This window comes from Geotrypetes seraphini, chromosome 15 (assembly GCF_902459505.1).
Source record: "Geotrypetes seraphini chromosome 15, aGeoSer1.1, whole genome shotgun sequence".
NCBI classification, from domain to species: domain Eukaryota; kingdom Metazoa; phylum Chordata; class Amphibia; order Gymnophiona; family Dermophiidae; genus Geotrypetes; species Geotrypetes seraphini.
Genome location: NC_047098.1, coordinates 3426266 through 3451551, shown reverse-complemented (window position 1 = coordinate 3451551; position 25286 = coordinate 3426266). Strand labels below are relative to the sequence as shown.

Below are 25286 nucleotides of genomic sequence, written 5' to 3'. Positions count from 1 at the left end.
ACTGTTTTCATGGTTCCAGTATACTGCTCTTTACATTGCGAAACTTGATTTTTCCTAGGAGAATTTCTTTCTTCTTACAGATCCTACATTTCTCATCCTGCTGTTTGCTGACCTTCTGCACTTCATTCTGAGGGAATCTTGACTTCTTCCAATGACTCTTCAGGCTTTCTCATGAGGGAGAAGACGCTATAATGTCAGATCAGGGGTCTGTGAACATTTTTCAGGATGCTTGCAACTTTGCATCCTCCTCAGGTTTCCGGTTCGTTCTTGGAGTCTCTATGTTTTGTTTCCCTTTTAAATGTTACTGGTCCTCAGGGCAGTTCTTGTAGTTCTTCAGGAACTAAGGGACTAAACTAAACCTTAAGTTTATATACCGCATCCTCTCCACGGAAGTGGAGCTCAGCACGGTTTACAAGAACTTAAAATATAAGAAGAGAAAGGAAAAGGTTTACATGAGCTTATATATAGAATGGAAGAGTAAGGGGGAAAATAGAATTAAATGTTAGAGAAGAGCCAAGTTTTCAGTTGCTTGCGGAATAGTTAGAGAGAGCCCAGGTTCCGCAACGGGATAGTAAAGTCGTTCCAGAGACCTGTGATTTTGAAGAGAAGAGATTTTCCCAGTTTACCTGCATAGAGAATACCGCGTAGAGAGGGGAAGGATAGTTTATATCTTTGGGCGGGTCTGGTGGAGTCAGGACTCGAGGAGTTAAAGGATAGTGGGATTAGGGGAGGAAGGATGCCGTGAATGATCTTAAAAGCCAGGCAGGAGCATTTGAAATGGATTCTGGAAATCACTGGGAGCCAGTGAAGATTGGACAGGAGTGGGGAGACATGGTCAGATTTGCGTTTTGCAAAGATCAACTTGGCTGCAGTATTCTGGATAAGCTGGAGTCTTTGAAGACTTTTTTTTGTTAAGCATAAGTAAATGACATTGCAGTAGTCAAGTTTGGAGAGGATGATGGATTGGATGAGGATGGCGAAATGTTTTTGGCGAAAGTAGGATCTTACTTTCCTCAGCATGTGGAGGCTGAAAAAGCATGATTTTTCCAAGGAGTTGAGGTGGTCGTTGAGGGAGAGAGAAGAATCAATAGTGATGTCAAGGACCTTGCTTGAGAACTCAAGGTGCAGAGCAGCGCCTGTGGGTAGTGCGAAGATGGTGGGCAGGTGTTCTAACTTTGGGCCGAGCCAGAGTAATTTTGTTTTTGATTCATTTAGTTTCATCTGTACCGAGAGGGACCAGGAGTGGAGTTTCATTATGCAAGATGTAATGTTCTCATGGAGATTGGTGAGGTTCTGGTCTGTTTCAAGGAGGACAAGGATGTTATCAGCATATGTGTAGATTGTTTCAAGGGGGGAAAGTTGGAGGAGCTTCAGGGAGGACATGTAGATGTTAAAGAGAATAGAGGATAGGGGTGATCCGTGAGGGACACTGCAAGATGGTGTCCAAGGTACGGACATGGTGCCATTTGTGTTGACAGTGTAGGAGCGAGAGTGAAGGAAGTTTGAGAACCACTTTAGGACGGTGGAGTCAATTCCTATCTCAGAAAGTTGATAAAGTAGTATGTCGTGGTGGACGACATCGAAAGCTGCAGAGATCGAATTGTAAAAGAACAGCGAATTTGTTACGAAAATGTAGTTGTTGAACCTTTGAAATTAGGGAAACTAGGAGGGACTCAGTGCTGAAGCTGGGTCTGAAGGCGTGTTGGTAGCCGGTGTTCCATTTACTGCATGGTGCCCAAGATGGGGGCATTGGGCAGGCTGGATCCCATTCTGCTGAATTAGTTTCTCAGGGTTACACATTTCTGCAGAAAAACTGGGAGAATATTTACATTTTCACTATGGACTCCGAATCGGCACTAGGTTTGCTTGCCTCTCTTGGAGCAGCACGTTTGGTTTTGGCACATGCCATTTCGCCTACCCAAGGCTTCACAGACATTTTAGAAAATGTGTGCAGTGGTACTGTTTTGGCACTACCAGGCGATTCACCTAATTTCTTCTTGACTGACTGCTTGATTCGGATGTCTTCCAGTCGGGCCATTTGACTGACATGAAAAGGGTGGCTTCTTTTCCTCAGTTCTTTGGACATGAATCTTTGAATTTGCACAGCGCTCTTTTCTCCTGTACATCTCCGGGGAGATGTTTTTATTCATATAGGAGAGAAATGTGTTTCTTCCCAGAGACTAGGGCGATGGGTCACAGTCTCAGGTTTGCATTCTTCTTCGGTCACCATGTCCAAGAGTATGGGATTTTGTACAGGTTCTAGGATCCATGTTTCTGACTCCACTGGGAACTTCGGCTTGCTTTCCCATTATAACGCTACAGCAGTCGCTTTTATTCCAGTGATTCCCGGTATCTCAGGGCTCCAATTATTTGGTAAGCTCCTCAAGCATCGTTCTGTCTGATTTGGTGGCTCAGCGAGATTCTCTTTTCAAAGGCATGCCTCGGTTTTTTCTGGACTAGCTCATGGCCACCAAACATCCCGGGCTGTCGGGTTGAGGGGCTTGGTGCCTTCCATCCTCAGCTCCAGGAGTCTGGTCTTAAGAGGCGACTCAGTACTTGTTCATTCTTCTACTCTGGAGCATGGTCAGGCTACCGTTTCTGGAGCTTCAGACCATTCTTCCGGAATGACGCTGAAAGCCTTTTCAGTCAGTATTATGATGGGGGTATTTCTCTACAGCCTGGCAGTAGGTGATGTACTCAGTTGGCGGGTAAAGTTGTGGTTCTACTTCAATAGGTGGATCCTCATCTTCCTCTTCTGTTGGCAGATCATTTTATGGGTCAGGAAAAGAGTTTGGATAGACTTTCTCCGCGAAATCTGAACATAGAAACATAGAAATAGATGGCAGATAAGGGCCACGGCCCATCTAGTCTGCCCATCCCAATGACCCTCCCCTACCTTTCTCTGTGAATAGATCCCACGTGTCTATCCCATTTGGCCTTAAAATCAGCCCATTTATTGTATGTTACAATGTACAGCGCTGTGTACGCTCTACAAAGTGTAAATGTTAGTAATAGTGAAATCTTCTACATTCTGGATATTGAGAATTTTGGCTCAGGCATTCCAGCTCTTTGTATGGAAGTGAGATGTCCTGGAACCAGACCTCATGGCCTCGTCTCAAAATTCTAAGCTTCCTAGCTTCTTCGGCGGGCACAGGGAGTGGGAGTCAGAGGGGGTAGCAGTGTGGCTTCTTTCTCGTCTCTGGTTTCTCTTTTTTCAGTGTTTTCCCCTGGCTGATGATGGCTTGTATTTGCCATCTCAAGCTCGCTTTCAGGGCACAGTATTTGTAGAATCTGTGGATTGGCTGCGCCATCCTTGCTATGCGGATCTGATGAGTCTTTCGACAGCCGGACTGTTGAGTTCCTGGTATCTCCGGATTTGCTCACCTAGGGTCCGATCAACATGGATATTCGTACTACTTTGGTATTGCGACCTAGCATTTGAAAAGTCATGGCTGACGTGTTAGTGTTATGCAAAGCAGGTTGTTTCTTCTCTTATCCAAGTGATACAGACGTCTTCACCTGTGGCTTCTGCTTCCTTTTGGAGGTTTTTCCTTTCTTGGGTACTTCTCAACATTTGCACCCTTCCAGAGTTCTTTTTTGGCACAAGTGTATTGCCAAGGGCTTAGCGTTCAATTCCCTTCAGCTTCAAGTGCCATTCTTAGCTTGTTACAAGGGCTAGGTATATTGCTCTTTGCTTACTTCTCAGCTTCATGTAGTTCAGTTCCTAAACGGAGTACGGTATATTCGTACACCTCTTAGAAAGCCCTGTCTGGAGTACAGTCTTACAGTACTTCACAGTTTACCGAAGGCTTCATTTCATCCTTGTCTTTTGAGACTCTAAAGGGCTGTGCCATTGAACACGGGGTTTCTTGTGGCCATGGCTTCAGCTCGGCGGTTTTCTGAGTTGCAGGCCTTGTTTGGCGGGGATTCCTATTTCTGATTTGCAAAATCTGGGGTTTCCGTTTGGACGGTACCACAATTTCTTTCTAAGGAGGTGTCATCCTTTCTTTTATGACACTCTCACTTTTCCTTCCTTCTTCCTGGGAGGAAAAATGGGGAGACGTGCTTTTATTCTACATTTTTTTGAAAGTGCGTAGCGTTCTCCACAAGCTAAGTTTCTAACGACTTTTAGTTGTTTAGATCACCTTTTTTTATTCTTCAAGGGATGCCTCAAACGTATGGCGGCGTCCAAAGCTTCCATCGCTCGATGGGTCCAGGAGAACATTCTTTACGCTTGCTTGATGGCAGTTAAGCGGTTGGCGAAAGAACTTCATGACCATTCCGCCAGAGTGATGGCTACTTCTTGGACTCGGTCCAGAGGTTTTTTCCTTGGAGGAGTTTTGTCTCGCGGCTACTTGGTCTTCCGAGAGTGCTTTCTCTCAGCATTACTGGTTGGATGTGGGGGCGCATGCGGTAGATGCGTTTAGTGCTTCGGTTGTTGCGGAGGCGGCATTTGCTTCCCACCCAGATTGAGGATTGCTTTGCTACATCCCATTGGTCTCTGGATTCATCTGCTGCTGTTGCTAGGGAAGGAAAATTATGTTTCTTACCTATTAATTTTCTTTCCTTGCAGATGAATCCAGATGAATTCATCCGCAGCAGATGAATCCAGAGCCTCACCCTTTCTGGATATTGTCTGTCGTTTTTTTTTTTCTTTTCCAACTTTTGAAGTTTGTTATTATTGATGGTTGTCTTCTGTATTATTGCCTTTTGAGATTTGTTATGGGAAAGAAGTTTTTTACATGCTATGCCTATTGATGGTTAGGGATGCTTGGGCAAGGAGCTATACTGGAGATACAGGAGGAGTGCCAGCCAATAGGACCACCTGTTAATTAGTTTCTCTATCTCTGCCTGCTGGTAGATGTGTGCTATCCCATTGGTCTCTGGATTCATCTGCTGCGTCTAAAGGAAAGAAAATTAACAGGTAAGAACATAATTTTTCCATGCTATCACTCCATTCTGCAACTGTACCTCGAATACTGTGTGCAATTCTGGTCATTGTATCTAAAAAAAAAAAATAGATATAGTGGAATTAGAAAAGGTGCAGAGAAGTGTGACAAAATTAATAATGGGGATGGGACAACTTGCATATGAGGAAAGGCTTAAGCAGCCTGGAGAAGAGATAGCTCAGGGGTGATATGTTAGAGGTCTATAAAATAACAAGTGGAGTGGAACAGGAAGATGCGAATCGCTTGTGAACTAGGAAGCATGCAGTGAAGCTGCTAAGAAGTTCAAGTTCAATTTATTTAATATAGCGCAAGTCTAAAACAAGAAGGCAAGTCTAAGCAGTTTCCAATGAAAAAAACCAAAATTAAATAGAGTAAGAACAGAAAGAAGGCAAAACATAAAGAAATTTAAAACAAACTGGAAAAAATGTCTTCACTCAATGTGTAATTAAACTCTGGAATTCATTGCCAGAGAATGTGGCAAAAGCAGGGTTTAAAAAAGGTTTAGATAATTTCTTAAAAGAGAGGTCCATAAGCTATTATTAAGATGGACTTGGGAAAATACACTGCTTAATCCTAAGATAAAAAACACTTGAGGGGCAATGGACTCAATTATTCTTGGCTGTTGAGTGACTAGAAATGACAAATGCAAATTTTGAAAAAAGTCACTCTGTAAGGTCAAAATGAATTAACCAAAATTTAATTTATGTGAACACCTAATCGAGCTCTGCTCAGACACATGAAGGCAGATACCACCGCCTTACCACCCAATCATTGCAGTGTTCAATATGAGTTTAAATTATTACTAGTGGTCATTCATTATACTTTCACAAGCTGCTAGAGCTATAAAGTATGCATCTCCTATTGATGACTTAAAGATGTGCTGAAATTTATGAGACTTAGCTTTAAAATTCACTGGTTCCGACGTGCCACGTTTTGGTACTGCTTCAGTGAACCGACATTAAGTTTAAATTCAGTTTCGAACTTGGGGTAAGCAGCATAAAATCTGTTTTAATCTTTTGAGATCTTGCTAGGTATTTGTGACTTGGATTGGCCATTGTTGGAAATGGGTTGATGGATTTTCGGCTGTCCCAGTAAGGCAATGCTTGTAATGTTAACCAATGTAAATTTCTCCTTAGGATCACAATGGGTTATCAATTTGGTTATATTTTAGATCAGTGGTCTCAAACTTGCGGCCCTGGGGCCACATGCGGCCCGCCAGGTACTATTTTGAGGCCCTCTGTATGTTTATTATAATCACAAAAGTAATATAAAACAGTTTCTTGATCATATATCTCTTTAGCTATAAATTACAATATTATTATTAAGACTTAGCCAAAAGGAAAGATTTATAAAGTATAAAGAGAGCAAAATTGTCATTTCTTTAATAAGACATTAACTATTTTTTCTGAAGTCCTCCAAGGACCTACAAATCCAAAATGTGGCCCTGCAAAGGGTTTAAGTTTGAGACCACTGTTTTAGATCAACTGCAGTGCTCTGAGAGGTTGCAGGAAGGCCATACAATAGTATCCCATGATCAAATATCAGCTGCTGCAGTAGAGGCCAACTGAAACCGGTAGTTTTGGCTTCGACTGAAAAAGAATCCGTAGCTGAAACGCATCACTTGGTTTTGGCCAAAACAAAAAATGTTTCCAGCTGGAATTGCCCACCTCCTCCCAGCAGAGACTTGGTTCCTCAGGCTGCCTCCCTCCCTGAGCTTTACCTTAATCTTTGGTGGTCTAGTGGCCTCTTCTGGGGCAGGGACAAAGCACCCATGTTCCTGCCTGATGCCACTGAGACTTCCTGAGGCAACCTCAGTGGCAATTTTCATTGTGCTGATCAGCAGCACTAGACCTCCAGGGCTTGTTAAGGTAGGCTTGGGGAAGTTGGGCAGGCTAGATTTTTGCTGAGGGGGGTGGGGTGGCCCTTAGGAACTCCTTTTCTATGGGGGTGGGGCCACATAGTCTGTCTTTGGTTTCAGCAGTTACCATAGCTGGGTTAAAAAAAAAAGTTTGGACAAGTTCCTGAAAGAAAAATGTTATTGAAGTAGACAAGGTGGAAGCCAGTGCTGTCCCTGAGATTGGTAGCATGGAATGTTGCTACTGTTTGGTATTCTGCCATGTACTTGTCATCGTATTCCAATGCTACTTAACCACTACAAAGATAAAGCTTTGGCCTATAAAATTGTGTTGCAAGAAGGGAAAAAGAAATATGAGGGTCATTTCATAAATAATGCACAAGTTGGCAACATTGGGGAGTGGATGATGCAATTGCAGTAAACATTGTTTCACTTTCACTTCAGTGCTTGAAGCAGCAGGATGTGTGCTTAGGAGCTCTGACTGTAGTGTACATAGTGTGGCTGTGACAAGTATGGGAAATGGAGACTGCAGGTGTCTTGGGTACTATGTCTGTTGACGATCAGAGGTCGTAGATTAAGATTGAAACTCTGTATGGCAAAAATCTGACAGAAATCCACAATGCGTTACGTGAGGTTTGTGGTAAGTTAATAGTGGATCATAGTACAGTTTCACAGGCAACTCGTTTTCGGAGTGGTCATCTGAGCATAGATGATGATGCAAGACCAGGAAGGTCAAAATCAACAACTGATGAACAATGTGTGAAACTCGTGGCTGATGCTCTTGAACAAGATCGTCGTGCGACTTGCGAGGAGGAACTTTCTGAAACCACAGGGATTCCACCGACATCAGCATACCAAATTCTGACAAATGATTTAAAAAAGAGAATAATTTCTGTGTGTTAGGTCCCCCACTTCTTGACTGTTGAACAGCAGAGATGCCTGGACAATGCAACCATGCTGAAACAAAGAGTTGACGTTGAAGGTCAGGCATTGAATTGCATTGTTGCTATTGGGTGAAATGTGGGTCAGAGACTTTGAGCCAGAGCTGAAACCACAGTCCGAGTGGAGAGCTCCATCTTCCCCACGACCAAAAAAGTTTTGAAGAGCTCAATCAAAAGTCAAACAAATGATGATTTTTGCTTATTGTCATGAAAGCATCATCATCACAGACAAAGTTCCATGAAAAATGCACAAAACCTGACCTCAGTTTCTCTTGGTTGGGCCATTCATTCTTCATGACAAAGCTCGCCTGCACATAGGGAATGTCATCATTGAAAAACTACGCAATACTGCTGGAAGGTGTTACCTCATGCTCCCTACAGTCCAGACAGTCCACCAGACTTCGACCTTTATCCAAAGTTGAAACAACCTATGCATGGACATCGTTTTGCATCTCTGGAAGAGCTTTCTTCCGCTGTTACCCGAGCCATTCGGCAATTGAACAAAAACGGTGTCTTGGATGGAATAATGAAGCTTCCCGGAAGTTGGGACTTGGTCATTGCAAAGCAAGAATACTATATTGAAGGATTGTAAAGAAATGCTTGAAAAACAAAACACATAAATTAAAAAAAAAAATAGTCTGCATTATTTATGAAATGACCCTCGAATTATGGAAAAAGGACTATCACTGCCAACAACTCCTCGGCAATCTACGCAATAGTGAAATTTCTTACAAACCAAGGTAATAAGAAATCGGTTAATGCACCTACTCCTCCAACTCAAGTTCTAGCGGACTTTCCAAAACAAAATTTTCCAAGTATATATGTCTCTGGTTCCTTCTCCGACAACTACTCCCCCCAGCTCACCGGAAAGGGTGACACATGTTCCTCTGAGCTCATTCTCAAACTTTTCTATACCGTTCTTATTAGAACTTCAGCAAACTCTGCAAACCTTGACTATGGCAGGTAATCCCTCTGACTTTCTGCCACCATCAGTTTTAAAACGCAATTTTTCCATATTCAACTCTTTCATTCACAGCATGATCACTAACAGCCTCTCCATCGGTACTCTTAATAAAATTTGGAAGACAGCCACTATAAGACCAATACTTATGACCGACGACTGTTCAAACTACTGCCCAATTGCTAATATCCCATTTTGGGTCCATCTAACGGAAAAAATAGCATTTAACCATCAGTCTCCTGTCCTAGAACAAACGCATTGCACCCAAACCAAACAGGCTTTAGGCCACATCATTTACCCAAATTATCTCTGCTAGGCCTTGTCACCTCTATCTGATACTTTCTAGATCAAAGGAAATCAGTACTTCTGATATCTCTAGACTTAGCAGCAGCGTTTGACACGATTGATCATTCTCTGCTATTAATGAGACTTCAATCATTGGGAATTTCTGGCACAGTACTGGATTGGTTCAAATCTTACTTCTCCAAACGCATTTATCGGATCAATCTTTTGACTCGACATCAGATCCATATGTTCAGAATTTTGGAGTTCCCCAGGGTTCTGTGCTTTCGCCCATGCTGTTTAATCTTTTCCTGGCTCTGCTATTAACAATAGCTCAATTGGGTTTACTGTCTTCACATATGCTGATGATATTCAACTTCTTTACCCTATCCAAACACAGAACACCTAGTGAGCTTCATGAAATCAATCGAAAACTTGACGTAATCTGTGATTGGCTTATAGAAAACATGCTTTCCCTAAATATTAATAAGACTAAAGCCCTCTTATTTCCAACAAGAAATAACAAATCTTTGAAGATTCTAACCTGTAGCGGATCAACCCCAATTAAATTCAGTTCAACCCTAAAGCTTTTGAGTGTCATCTTCGATGATAAGCTTTTCTTTAACAAGCACATTAGCTCAGTCGTTTGCAAGTGTTTCTTCAAACTTAAAATGATCCATTCCTTATATTCTCTTTTAGACACTAAATCCTTTACTATTCTTATTCATTCACTAATAATCTCACATTTAGTTTACTGCAACTCACTCTACCAGGGTATCACACAAAAAGAAATCCGTAGGCTCCAAATCATACGGAATACAGTGGTTAATTAAAATCATCTACAAAGCCAAAAATTATGATCATGTTACGCCATTCTTAAAAGCCGCATACTGGCTGCCATAGGGCACGAGATCACATTTAAAATATTATTCATCGCCATTCAAGGTACAATCCGATCATTCTCCAGCCTTTATTACAGATTTTTGACACCTTATACTACCTCAAGGATGCCTCGATCTACTCAACAATATCTTCTTACTATTCCCTCCATGTGCCAAAAGGAGGTATTGTGTACTATCTTTTCTGTTGTAGCACCTATATTGTGGAATTCCCTCCCTATAAACCTCAGACAAGAGTGCTGTGTCTCTAGGTTTAAATCAGGCCTTAAACTCTCTTATTCAAAGATGCTTTTGAAACCTAAAACACTACATCAGCCCTAGAATTAATCTCAACAGGCCTTTTCCTTTTTTTTCTCTTTTTTTTTTCTCTTCCTTCTCTCGTCTTTCCCATTTCCTTTGTTTTTAATATGATGTATCCTTTTTCTGTTTTCCTTTTCGTGTCTAGTGGTATCTTTTATTGGGTTTTTAATTTTTTGAGTCTGTGTAAGTACCCCCCTGTATTTGTACTTTTGTAAAAAAGTTTTATTATGTAAACCGCCCTAGGATTTTTATTAGGCGGTATATCAAATGTAATAAGCTTGAACTTGTGACCTGGACTGGCCACTGTGGAAACGGGCTACATGGGCCATTGGTCTTATGCTTATTTTGTTTTATAGTAAGAGTCCTTAAGAAAATGCCTTATTAATTTCCCAAGGAGCTTAAAGGGCTTTAACAAAGGCCTTCTGAAAAGCCAAGTACACTTTGTCTGTATTTGTTTATACTTTCATAAAATAAATCCAATAAATTGATAAGGCAAGATTTTGCTTTGCTTTTATCAGTTATCTTTTTTTAAATTTATTATCGGGATCAAGACTGTAGTGGACTTTAACAACAACTCCATTAGTTGGGAAGTAGGCCTGTAGCCAGGCAGACTTCTATGATCTGCCCCAAAATTGGCACCTGTGCAGAGTGCGTACCTACATATGTCTGGTAGCATTATAGAAATAATTAATAGTAGTAGTAGTATCTGATTCAACTGTGGCAATCCTGTTGGGCAGACTGGATTGACCTGAAGGTTTTACTTTGTTCTTAAGGAATTATGTTAAATTTCTTTATCACTTTTACCAAGTGCTCTGTACAAATTCCTCTTCCTTGCACCAGATCCTGCATTCCATTGAGAACTGGATCCAAAGTGGTTATTCTTGTTGGTTTCCTCTCTAGCTTACCCCAGTAATGGGATATATATTTATCCAGTCAATGGGATAATGGAAATCTTCCATTGTGTTGCCAATGTTGTTTGCTTTCCTTATGTCTGTTAATGATGTCCTTATCCTGACTGCAAATGCCTGGTGAATTTTCTGGCAAAGAGATGTGTGGACATTTTACGAGTAGCTCTTCCTACCCACCAGATAATGTGAGTCAAGTCACATTTATGATGAGCAGACAAGAACATTTTAACTTTAATTAATACACTCTTGGATTCAAGGAGTGAAGAGCTTGTTTTCACATTCCATTTCCCCTTTTTCACCCATATTAGCTTCTGGAGAATTGCACTGAAGATTTTGTCCGTTGAGAGAAGTTAAATTGCTGATCTGCATTGCTATCTGTTTTCTGGCAGGTTACAGCACAGGTAGCAAGACAGCCGGGTGCTCCAGCCCCTTCTCCGTACTCGGCACATGAAATAAACAAGGGGCATCCAAATCTAGCTGCAACACCACCAGGGCATGCTTCATCTCCAGGACTTTCACAGGTAAGAGCCAGAGCTACTAGCATGCAGAGTCTGCAGAGTGGGAATTTGGGAAAACCATGTTATCCTATCCCCTTCCAGAAAAATTGATGCATGAGGTGGTACACTTTTAATAATGGTGCGACGTTTCAGAATAATTGTCTGCCACTGAAAGTATAGCTATGATTGGCAGAACACCACACCCTTTGGAGGATAGAATTCGGTATGCTTATGAGGTAATAATGCTTGGCATTTATGCTTATTCTATATAAAATTTGAGGATGTTTTGAGAGGGGAAGGGGGAGATATGTGTGGACTTCAGATTTGTGATAAATCAGTTCTCTGAGGTCACATGTGGGTGACATCATCCATGGAACTTGGTATGGACACTACCAAGTGCACTGTCCCTTTAAATCTTTAGAAAATGTCCATGCCACGTATGTAACGTTGACTTTCAGGACCATGAGTTCTTTGTTTTCTGCAGAGATGAGAAGCTGTGTCTTCAGTTTTCTCTTCAGCGCTTCAAACCTTTGCCCTTTTTTTGTGCCTTTCCGTACTTATTTTTCAGTGTTTTCCTCATAATTTGTTGTTTTTATTGTGTTGCGGTATTTAACCTGACTTTGGTTCATTTTGGTCAATTTTTCATTCTTTTTGACCTTCGGGCAACTCCGAGCCTGAGGAACTCTCAGGTCATCAACCGTTTTCGGCATCCTAATTACTCGATCTCCCTGGGCCATTGAGCCTTTTAACTTGGTATCAGCCGTTTCCCCTTCCATATCAAAGGGGGTACCAAATGAATTTAAGAAATGTTCTCAGTATAATAGGATCATTTCAGGCTCTGACCTACATAATTGGTATGCCAAGTGTCTGGGTCCTGAATATTGGGACATTGATTGTGACCTCTGTCTCCGCATGCAAAAGAGGTCACTGAAAGCACAGCATGGTGGGAGATTTGGAACCCAACACCCAGCCTCCTCTGACTCAAGCATCTACATCAGCACCAATTGCATCAACAAAGCATTTAGAGTGTTAGGCATCGGACTCCTTACAGAGACAAGGTTCTACTTCCTTACTTTGAACTTTTTGAACTTCTTGACTTTGAGGCACAACCAAACAAATGCATTAAGGTACCTTTTGCATAGGGTCATGAAAGAAACTAGGCTTTGACAGAACTCAACTTCAGTATCGTTCATTAGTTGTGCAATCTGCCCTCAAATGATCACAGCTTCTGCTCCTACAGGCAGCGAATCGAGGACATTTTCCAATCATCTATGTTTATCAATAGAATTATGGCCACCAATTCTGTGTGTCCATTAATTTTAATTCTTCACATAAACAACTGTCAAAATTTGAGGAATTTCTTCCGCCAAACTAAAATAATTTCAACAATTATCTAAAAACTTGTTCACTGTGAGAAAGTATATGGCTAGAAGAACTTTTGATGCATTTGATGTGTCTTCCTGAATATCTGTCATGGCAATTACAATGTGAGTGTTGGCCTGGCTTAGAATATCTGATCTGTAAAATTTGGTTGAAAAATACTTTTCCAATGTTCCCAGTAAGGGCAACGACCTATTTGGGGATAAAATTGAAGAGGTGGCAGGTAAGATCAGAAAGCATACAGATACTATGACCACTTTAAATTACAAACCTCTCAATCTTCTTTATTGTCTAGAAGATATTCTGCCTCATTCAGACATTCTTATAACTATAACACCAAACAGCGTTACTTACGATCAGCCATCTTCCTCATCTTCCAGGCCACCTTCCCAGTGACCCTGTGCAAGGCAATGAAGGACACAGAAATCACAACCTCAGTCTCAGTCCAAACACAGCCATCCTTTTGACTCCATTGCCAACATTTCCCTGCTTCCTCCTCACAGTCTCCCCATTGGAGGCAGATTAATTTACTTCCATCAACATTACAATAACACATCAGTGAGTGCTTCGGGCTGTCACTCAGAGCTATGCCTTATGCTTGATCATAAAACCTCCAAACCATCCACTAAAAGAGGTTGTCCAGGTCTCACTGCATCAGACATGGCGAGACCTGATCAGCTGTAGCAATCATCACAAGATATTATGTGAACTACTCTGTTTAGCTTCTTTGAAATTTGACATCCAGAAGAGATCTATTGTAAAATTATGTTGCACTAAGAAACGTGATTTTTTTTGTGTGTGGCAAAATATTACTTCCTGTGCACCAACTTTCTCTCCAGTCTTCTTGTGTTTCATGAGGATCATGTTTGTTTATCCAATATCCTTGTCCAGTCACGATCTTGGCAGATGGGGAGTCCCACACATGAGAATAATATGCCTACTTATCCTTGGAGAAAGCAAAGATGCTTAACCTATAGCAGGTGTTCTTGCAATCTGCCCTCCTCCTCTAGTTGGCTTAGCTTTGTTACTGAACTGAGTGGCAAGAAGCATGATCACTGCCTTAAAATTTAAAGTGATAGGGCATTTAGTAGTGTCTGTACTGGGTTCTGTGGATGATGATATATGCTTGCTGTCTTCAGAGAACACCTGCTACAGGTAAGTATCTTTACTATATTGATGGGCAAAGTGGATTATAGTAGAAATACATTAGAGAAGGTGGTAAATAATGGAACAAAAAGTAACCATACAGTATGTCATAAATGAGCATTGGGACAGACCAAAGATCCATCAAGCCTAGTATCCTGTTTCCATCAGTGATTAACCCAGGTCACAAGTAAAACAGATTTGATGCTACTTATTCTAGGAAGAACCAGTAGATTTTCCCAATCCATCTTAATGGCTTATGGACTTTTCTTTTAGGAAATTATCCAAACCTTTTTTAAACCCTTCTAAACTAACTGCTTTTACCACATTCTATGGCAATGAATTTGAGTTGAATTATATGAGTGAAGACATTTTCTCTGGTTTGTTTTACATTTACTACTTAGCAACTTCATTGCATGAAAAGAGTAAACAAGAGATTCATATCTACCTCTTCCACACCATAATGCCAGCCGCAGAATCCTAAGAGAACATCTGTTTTGTCCCACTTCTATTGGATGATACCATTCTTCTGTATGCCAGAATCAGTCCTGCTTGTTGATGAAAAATCAGAGAATTCACTCTAGTCATAAGAGAAAGAGACTTTTGCCACTGAAAATCAAAGGGTCAAAACTGACTCTTGAATTTATTAGTTTTTTAAGCTTTCACTTTACTCCTCGGATAGTAGATAAGACTGTTAGTAATCAACTCTGATCGATTTTGTTCTGGTTCAGTTAGACTGCCACAGAATTAAAATGATGATGATCTATCTGGTCCTGCTCTAGCATAGCCCACTATTGGATGTCATTCATGAAAATCCTCCTCCACATCTGCTCAGAAATACAATTTCAGTAACAGAGTCAAGATAATTGAATGATATAAAACGTTGACAGGTTAAGACGCAAGAACAGAGTCCTTTCCCTCCCTCCCCCAAGAGTTTTCTAGGTTTTAGGAGAGTGAATGTCTGACCTTGTCATGTCACCATCAAAACTAAACTAAATTTTGAATTGTGCCTGCATTCCTATTATCTATTGATGCCATGTCTAAGGCTTTAGTTTAGTAAATAAAATGTGATTTCTTGGCCTCTTAGGTTTGAGCATTTCTAACTTTGTGTTTTATGAAATTAAAGTGTTTATATATTTGTTTTCCTGTCTATAATGCTCCTTGTGGTGGGAAGGAGCAGAGGGCAGGTGGATAAAACTGAAACACAAGATTTGTTGGGGGATATGTAGCTGAACAGATGGACTGTCATCCAGACCTGCTGTTCAGTTTTTCACACAGGATGAAAATATGGCCAAATCTCCTGTCTGTCAAAGGTCAGAAGTGCAAGTTTCAAGTTTTATTAAGATTTGTTATCTACGCAATATTATATTTCAATGCGTATAACATTTTTAAAAAGAGGAGGAGAAAATAGAACATTGAATACAAATTATAAACGTTCTAATACATAACTGGTACAGAAGGCAAGGGGGATGAACTACAATCTTTAGAGAAAGAAAATAAACATTTAGGGAAGAACACATAAGAAAAAAAAGGATAATTTTGCAACCTATTCATAGGATTGATTAAGGTCTAAAAGATTTAGTGGTGCACAATAGCTTTTTTAAAAAGAGCTTTCTCTAGCAGCACTACCACCATCCTTCACTTCTTTTCCCATCATCTATATTAAGTACAGCAAATAGCAAAAAAGTGAACTTCCTCCTACTGCTCCTCATTTCCTCCTGTTCTTACTGTAAGGCAAACACAGGCAACCACCATGAGCTACGCTGCTGAGAAAAAGCTGAGACCGCCTGGCTACCAATGGTGCAACTAGTGCAATTTAAAGAGACAAGGTCACATACACTGACATAGCACAGTTTTCTTCAGTGCAAGGCTAGGGGGCCAATGGTGGCTTCTGGAGACCTCTTGAGCTATCCCCATTGTCTCTCTACTTGCCTCTCTACCCAGGGTAAGGACAAGAACATAAAAGCCATACTAGGTCAGACCAGTGATCCATGTAGCCCAGTATCGCAGTGGCCAGTCCAGGTCACAAGTACCTTCCACACACCCAAATAGGAGCAACATTCCAATCCCAGGGCAAGCATTGGCTACCCCAACTCTGTCTCCAATCTTAAGGCAAGCAGTGACTTCCCATGTCTGTCTCAATAACAGAGTATGGACCTTTCTTCCAGGCACTTATCCAAAACATTTTAAAACCCATCTACTTTAACTGCTGTTGGCAGCAAGTTCTGGAGCTTAACTATGCTGTGAGTGAAAAAAATATTTCCTTCTATTGGTTTTATAAGTATTTCCGTGTAACTCCATTGAGTATCCTATAGTCTTTGAAATTTTTGATGGAGTTAAAAATCGATTTACTTGTACATACCCATTCTCCACCACTCAGGATTTTATTGATTTCAATCCTATCTACCCTTGGCTGTCTCTTTTCCAGACTGAAGAGCCCTAAACTCTTTAGTCTTTCCAGAGAAGTTCCATCCTCATTATCATCTTGGTTGCTCTTCTTTGAACCTTTTCTAATTCCATTATTTATTTTTTGAGTTACGACGCCCAAGTTGAGGTCACACTATGGAACAATTAAGAGACATCATAATATTCATAGTCTTATTTACCATCCCTTTTTAAATAATTCCTAGCATCCTGTTTGCATTTTTGGCCACAGCTGCACGTTGGGTGGAAGGTTTCAGAGTATTGTCTTTTTCTTCAGTGCTGACCCCAAAGTAGACCCTAGCATGTGGTAACTATGATTTGTTTTATTCTTCCCAATGTGTGCATCACTTTGTATTTCTAAAGTTTTGGGGCTTCATTGAACCCCGGTGGAAGCTATTATTTCCAAACTGAGAAGACGTGGCGCAGTAATGAATCTTCCTAGGAATGTCAGGCCTTCGAAAATCACTCCAAGAGCACATAACTCATCTAGGAACACACAAAACATCCCAGAACAACACCCCAAGAACTACAGGCATTTCTACTCTCAGCCAAGGCCAGTGTTCATGATTTCTCAATAAGAAACAGACTGGACAAAAGTGGGATTTATGGGAGCTAGCGAACGCTGCTATCAAACAGTAACATAAATGCTTGTTTCACATTTTTAGAAACATACCTGGATGGTCCCAAAGCCTTTTGGGATAATGTGCTAAGGACAGATGAGTCAATAATACAAGTCTTTGGACAACAGCAAATGCAGCATCCTACAGTAAGAACATCATAGCAACAGTCAAAACATATTAGTGGTAGTGAGGGGATGTTTTGCTAGCGCAGGACATGGAAAACTTGCCAGAATTGAGGGAACCATGAATTCTGCACTGAAACATAAAATTCTTAAGGAGAATGTGTGGAATAATCTCCCGGTAGAGGCGATGTAGATGAAGATTGTGTCTGAATTCAAGAAAGCTTGAGACAGGCATGTGGGATCTCTTAGGGAGAGGAGGAGATCATGGATGCTGCAGTTGGGCAGACTAGATGGGCCGTTTGGTCTTTATCTGCCATCAAATTTCTATGTTTGTCCATGAGTTGAAGCTTAAACATAATTGAATTATGTAGCAAGACGATCCAAAATATGTGAGCATAAAAGTATGTATTATAGACAAAAGATGTGATTCCGTGAATAAACCAAAAGTACTGTTTAATACTGTTAAACTATTAGTGAATGGATATGAGAAGAAAGATCTTGTTAAGGGGTCAGAAGTATCTGTTTATGTGGGATACATGGAAGAGGAAGAAATATTGTGAAAGATAAGGAAAGCTCAATAATGAATATTAATGTAGATGAGGAATGGGATGAATTGAAAGTAGAAAAAATTGTATGAAGTTTGAAACCTACAAGATGTCTAGGAGATCCATGTTTTGTCAACGATATTAAAATCAGCGAGTGAACAACATTGTATCTCCTCTAACTATAATGGTAAAATGTGCACACACTAAAGCCCCCTTTTAAAGGGTAAACATCTTCATGTGGAAACAGTGAGTAATTTACTGTCCTATTTCTGTTTTACCAGTAATAGGAAAAGTAATTTAAAAGCAGTATTAGGACAGGTAGAGGAATATGTTGAATGTAAAAAAGGATTGAATGAGTTTGTTTGGATTTAGGGCTGCACCTAATGTTTTAAGCCCAGTCATTGGCCAAAGTCCATGGCCAGGACTCCTTCCAGAACTGTGTGGTTCTGCGTCCTAAATCAGCCCGTAGGTTTTGCCATTGCATGATGACTGACTTCCTTTAGAGAGGGAAGTAAGCATGCAAATTGTTCTCGATTTTGGGGCTTTCTTTTCACAAATTTATTTTGTTTGCTTATTTATTTAAAAATTTATTTCTTGCCTAAAACCAAGGTGAGTTACAGCGTAATGTACATAAAACCTATCTCCATATATATGACAGACATTCCATATGCTTTATAAACTTAATTCTGACCCTTATGATGTAACAAAGTGTTTAAATTATGAAAGCCTGCGCAAACAGTTGGGTTTTAAGTAATCTTTGAAAATTATATTGCTGCATAGGCGTAAAGTACCTGGCAACTCATTCCATAAATTTGTGCCAGCCACTGAAAAAGCCGACTGACTTGTGATTACATAATTTACAGTATCCGTCATCTGACTCACAGCTGTTTCAGATCTGTTTCCTCCCAGCCAACACTTGATGAAATACCAAGATGCTTGACCATCCATTGTACAGGCAGCCAGTATAGTTGTTTCAACTCTTGCAACTGCATTTTGTATTAGCTGTAACTAATGTAACCTAGGGAATTTTAACTATGTGCAGAATTGATTTTAACATACACCAACTGATGGATTCATGTTAAGGCGACTAGTCCAAGTTAAATCCAATTTAGTGCAAACTGAAAGATTAGGGCACACAGACAAATTGAATGTGCCTTAATGGTTGCAAACTTCTACTTTGTAGCACAGGAAGATCTGTGCCTGGCTGGTTAAAACTCTAAACAAAGGAAGTGATGGAATACTCTTCAAAAAGTGACAGCTACAACCTTAATCACCTTATTAGGGGGACTAAATAAGCTATTTCATTTTTTATCTGCCATTTATCTCATGCGGCTATGACCTTGGATCCATTTGGAATCAAAAATTTAAGCTGTGTTAATTTATATGACCACATTTTAATGCCTCTTGCCACAAAAAATGAAAGCTAAAACCTTTGTCCTGCTGTGACTGTAAATACTTTCCCTATACTTTGCTGCTTTAGTGAATTAAGCCAAATCAGGCTGCAGTACTCCAGTAACACTTGTGGTGTGTTTAAGTTCTTCTTACTCCCTTTTTAATTTAACATTACTCCCAGTTCACCCATCTCCAAAAGCTGGCTTCAAGAACAGCTTGCCACATTAACCACAGAACCTTTCAGTTGACCTATTGCAAAATACAGTATATAGATCTCTATCTGTTTAGCTTATTTGAGTTTTATTTTTGAGAAGCATTTCCTCCAGAAGGCCAAGGCTGTGAGCAAGAAGCAAGTGTGGATGATTCAGCATTTTTTTTCCTTTTCTGGAGCTTGTGTGACGTGAATGAGTATGCACTTTGGATGTTTGTTCCCAGCATGGTCTACTTGATAGACTTAGATTATACAGAAAACTGTAATTTTTATTGAAGCTCAGGAATTGTTATAAAATAGTCCTATTTTTCTCTGAATGGTAAATTCAGCATTATGCCCCAAACTTTCAGAGCAAGTATTGTAAGTTGTTGGTATTAGGTATGTGTGAGTGTGTTTGGGGGAGGGGAGGAGTCATTTAATGAGATGCATGTTGATACAGGCTGCAAAAATGTTTTCCCTTTGCAGCTGCAGAAAGATCATTAGGGCCCCTGCTCCAGAAAGGTGCTGATCAAATCTGAATAGTGAGTGGTCTTTTCTGAGAAAGTGGCCCAATAGCATTGAAGCCTAAGCTTTTGGAGGGAAGGGCAACACTTGGAGTTAGGGAAGTAAGTGCCTTTGGAGGTAGTCCAGAATGGTTTATTTTAGGGTACTTATATACTGCCCTTCGCAAGACCATCAAGGTGGTTTTTAAATTCAGGTACTAGTATTTTTCCCTATCTGTCCCAGCAGGCTTACAGTCTACCTACATTTAGAACAGCAGTAGGATGGTTATTGTACTCTGGGCTCCACAGGAACCTTGGCTCCTTACTGTAGGGGCTAAGGAAAAGGATGGAAAAAGCAGAGAGCTTGCCAGACTATATCCACAGTTCTCCCATGATTCTAATTTCCTTTGTCAAACTCCTTCAGAAAATGCAGATACACTATGAGAGGAAAAGGAAGATGAGAAGAAGAGGAAAATCATGGAAAATGCTGGTATAAAGTCCTTGTATGATACAGGTGAAGAATATTAAGTCCTTTAGATAATACTAAAGGTGAAGCAACCGGACCGCAAGAAGAAAAATCCCCTTTTCCCCTCCTGCTCTAATAAATCAGTATATTAACAATTTAAAAGACATGTCTTACTACATTTGCCAGCTGGCATATACTGATTGGGAAATACCCTGTTGCTGAGCTAAGCTGCTAGGCCGAGCGAAACTTATGAAAAACAAGACTTAACTCTGTGGCATGGCAACAGAGCCTCGCACCTGGCCGGATATTGTGAAAAGATGAACACAGCTCATGGTCAGAAATAGAATTCTCAAGAACATTATTTAGTAAGATGAGTCTTGTGATAGTGGGACAGGGGTGGGGTTGGAGCTCGGAATTGCTTATATGGTAAAGGAAAAGGGCATTTGCGGGAAAAGGTTAGGCCTTATGGTAAACTGAGCAGACGTATAGCGTGACACAAATGTATAAGCCAATAAATGAATATACTTATGTAATGACGTATAAAAAAATAACCAATAAAGATTTATCATGTGATTTAGACCAACGTGGTGCTGGCCACCAAGAAATGTATAAAATCAGGCCTTTAAGAGGAAGTAAGGAGAACAGACATCAGAGGATCCTCAGGCCTGAAGATCACATTCTGTTACTCTATATGCTGAATGATTTATTCCTGTAAGCTGTTACTGATTTGCTAATAAATATACTTATTGATTGAAAACAGCATATAGCGTGAGGTCTCTGCTTCGAGGTAGGCCTAGACAGCGGCCTACTTCAACTATCAACTGACTCACCTTAATCCAGGTTTGTTCACACACTTCCAGGAATACACATACATTTAAATTGCTCTTCCCTTCTGTTAAAGGGATTAAAACCCTAGGTAAATTCTCACATTCCTTATCCTATTCCTTGGTAAAAGTTTGGAACGATCTTCCCTTGATTATCAGAACGTCGTCATCTCTATCACTTTTTAGGAAAAATCAGAAAACATCTTTTTCAGAGATTCTTAACTGAGGGCTGATCTAATTTATTGAAACTTTTTCTATTACCTTCATTATTGTTTTATATTATATTCTTTTAATCTTTGTTAACCGGCTTGAGTCCTTGCTGGAATGATCCGGTATATAAAATGGAAATTAGATTAGATTAGATTAAAAAGCTGCTTGGTAAGGTAAGCCTTCCCTTGGCTAAATCCATGTTGGCTTTGTCCCATTAATCCATATCTATAATATGTGTTCAGTTGTTTATTTTTTTCTTTATAATATACCATTTTGCTTAGCACCAAAATCAGGCTCACTGATCAACTATTTCTCAGGCACCTCTGGAACCCTTTATAAACGTTGGTATGAATAGCAGTAGGAATCGATGTCTCCTTTTACAAAACTGCAAAAGCACTGAATGCTCTATGCTACGCCTGACACTTTTAGAGTTCCTATAAGCATCGGGAGCAGCACAGAGCATTCAGCGCACCGGCCTGCGCAGTTTTGAAAAAGGGGACCCCGCTTAAACCTAAGCGGTTCACAAGATAACATATACAGTTTTTAAAAACAATACAATGAATATTAAAACTAACTCTTCAACAGAATTATTAAATTGAGCAGCTTTCAAGAAAAGGCCTCTACACAGTATAAATAGTCATCTTTAACACCTTTCGAAATCTAAGTGACCCTGTCAGATTATTCCATAATGGCATTTTCAGTTTTTTATACACTAAGGGCTCCTTTTACGAAGGTGCGTTAGCGGTTTTAGCGCACGCTAAATCCACGCTATGCGGCTAGAACTAATGCCACTGTCTAGCGTGCGTTATTATACTTGTTAAACCGCTAACGCGGCTTCGTAAAAGGAGCCCTAAATAATTAACTTCTTCAGGTGTTTGAATATATGGATGTGATTTTTTTCCCCCCATTAATAAGATTGAATGGTGCTTGTGTTTGATTAATTTTATGAGGAAAGTGTTTATATCTCTGCTTTTTATAGGATTTTGAGAGTATTTGGATAGTTGATTTCTTTTATTGTCTTTGATACAAGTAGTTGGGGTGATCGCCTGCCTGCTGCGGAATTCACCATAGAATATTTGCAGAACACTAGAAAAGAAAGCTGTTCCTTGGGGTTTTTTCGGTCTCATTGATCTTCCCCTCTAGCAACAGTATGTCTGGTCATTCCCCGCCACCACATAATCAGATGAAGAAGGGGGCAGTTTTGTTAAAAAAAAAAAAAAAAAAATTAGCGCCGTTTTTCTGTGCATGTGAAAAAGATTCGGAGAACACAGTGAATGTGAAACAAGGACTAGGGAGGTGTTTGTGGGAGACCTTTGGTGGGACAGAAAGAACTTTGGGTGAGGAGAAAAAGACTAAGGGGGAAAGGGGTGATTGGGAGGTGTAAAGATCAGGGAGAGTGACCCCCACTAGATGTTGCAGAGTTGTTTCTGTGCTGCATAATTACCACAGCCTAATCAAGCTCTTTCTGCTACAGGAAGTGGGGCTGTGGTCTTATAGTACTGATATTTTGTTGTAATCCACTTTGATTTGTGGTTAGAAAGCCAGAATATAAATTACGTAATTAAAAAATCAAGTACAGTGGAGAGCATGATGGAGCTCTCCTAATAATTACTGCCACAGCTACTCTTTAATCACAGTTAACTTCAGTACTTTGCTAAATTATTTCTTTCCCGTTCTCTTCAGTGCACCAAAATTATTCATGGGAATGGCAGGAGAAAGGTGTTTATTATAGACAAGTCTGCTTTTTATGGTGAACAAAATATGTAAGTTAACCTTTTTGAGTTGATGCGCTGGAAAAGAGCAGGTACCCTGGTAGTTAATGGTCAGGGAACCAGAAATCTTGGTGCCAGTCTTGCTCCTGCCAGTTATTGTGATATTGGGCAAGATGTCCCTCTCGTTGCTTCAGCATCCATTTAGATTTTGAGCTCCTGTGGATAACAACTCATTGTACCTGTTGTAAATGCCTTAGGGCTGGAATGCTACCGTATATACTCAAATATAAGCTGAGAGTTTTGGGCAAGAATTCGGGTCAGCACCCACCTGGACCCGTAGCAGGCCTCCGGTGGGCTGGAGCAGTCTTCTTGCACTCATGCCCTGTGCTGAGTTGCTAGCTGAATGGCTCAGTATGGACGACCTTATTTTTCAAGGCAGCTAAGTACCGACTTGTATTAAATAGCTTCTATAGAAGCAGTGCTACGAAGAAGTGGTGCTATGAACTTTAAACCTATGAATTAGATTTTTATCGATTGTTAACTTTTTTTGCATTCAAGAATCTTTCTACATATTTTTTCTCATTTTCACATGAACTTTTTCTTCATGGACTGTTATGTTTTCTATCTATTAAGAGATTGCCACAAATTTTTGATCTACAAACTTTTATATTTAAGATTTATAACAATATTAACTTTTACAGTATGGATTTTTAGAGCATGCTAGCATGAATTTTTTTCAAGCACTTACCCGTTATTTTCACGCATATAGCTGCGCGCGCTATACACGATTTTACAAACCGAGCATAACCATGCGTGTTATATGCGTGAGCGTGTTTTACAATTTTGTTTTTTTACATTGTTGGTTTCCCCCCCGACGTCATGATTCATCCCCCAGCCCCCCCGCCACCGTTTGCAGTGGAGAAGCAGGCCTACCGTGGGTTCGCGATGCCAGTGAGCCCTGCTCTGCCGCGGTCCCGCCCCTTCTCTGATGTCAGAGAAGGGGCAGGACCGCGGCAGAGGAAGCAGCGCAGGGCTCACTGGCATCGCGAACCCACTGTAGGCTGCTTCTCCACCGCAAACGTTGCGGGGGGGCTGGCGGTTCTTCGGGGTGGGGCATCAGGCTTTCAGGGTGGGGTGGGCCTTCAAGGGGGGGACAGGACTTCAAGGGCAGGGTGGCGAGAGGAGAGTCGGGGCGACAAGCAGCATGCGCGGTATATGCGTGCGCGCACTATATGTAAATTTATTTACATAAATGTTGTTTTCCTGCGCGTTATACCTGTGTGCGCGTTTTACACGGGTGCGCGTTATATGCGTGAAAATACGGTATATATTGTGATGTCTTTGGGAGTCTTGATGATATCAAGATTTTTTCTATTTTCTTAATTATACATTTTTCTCACATTTCTTTAAATTCTTTTTCATTAAATCTTATTGTGTCCTCTCCCTTGATGGTAATGTTTAATAGCCATCTTTTTTGACATTCACACTGAATAGAGTGGCCATGCTCAGATGGACTAAATGATGTATGGGGCAACTCTCATTTGGACTTATGTCTGGTGCTGGTCACCCATGAGGCATAGCCCCAGCCTGTATTCTCTCGTTTATCCACGAAAGGCTCTTACTGATGTCCACTATCTATCATTTAAGTGACTAGTTTTGAGCCTTACATTCCCTTGGAGGGACGAGGACCGTTCAGCCAATTCTTCATTTATATCAGTTTGGGCTAGACAGTTGAAGCAGATGCAGGAGGTTTCATAATCATCTTATATAACTTTTTATTCAAGAATGTTTAATTTTGTTTAATATACCTTTAACCACTTGAATATGTTTGTTTAAACGTAAACTGCAACAGAAAAAGGAGCATGTGTGGGTTAATTTTGCCTATACTTGTAGAACAAACTTAATGCTAGATTATTCTAATATGCTTTAACATTTCATTCAAGTTGCATTATTATTAATGGAGCCTATTTACTAAATGTATAACAGTGTATGATACAGTAGGAGTAAAAGGTAGGTAATTAGGTCAGGAAATTGATAAGTCATAGTTGTGAAAACATTTTTTCTTCATCATTTAGCTTTCCAAATATGTGTTAAAGGTCTGCCTCTGATATTGCACCATCGACGGTGGCATGTGACAGCTGCTAAAAAGAACAGTAGACTAAA

General features: G+C 40.4%; 1 protein-coding gene across 7 annotated transcripts in view; it reads left to right on the top strand.

Moving 5' to 3' along the window:
- The window catches only part of EIF4G3 (eukaryotic translation initiation factor 4 gamma 3), a 298034-nt gene that overhangs the window by 64017 nt on the left and 208731 nt on the right, over positions 1-25286 (top strand). For 5 of the 7 annotated variants that reach the window (XM_033921697.1, XM_033921695.1, XM_033921696.1 and 2 more), the window contains exon 3: positions 11485-11616. The exons of the other annotated variants lie outside the window; for them this stretch is intronic. In XM_033921697.1, the coding sequence (XP_033777588.1) occupies positions 11485-11616 (132 nt within the window). The remainder of the gene's footprint in view (positions 1-11484; positions 11617-25286) is intronic. 7 annotated transcript variants of the gene reach the window in all.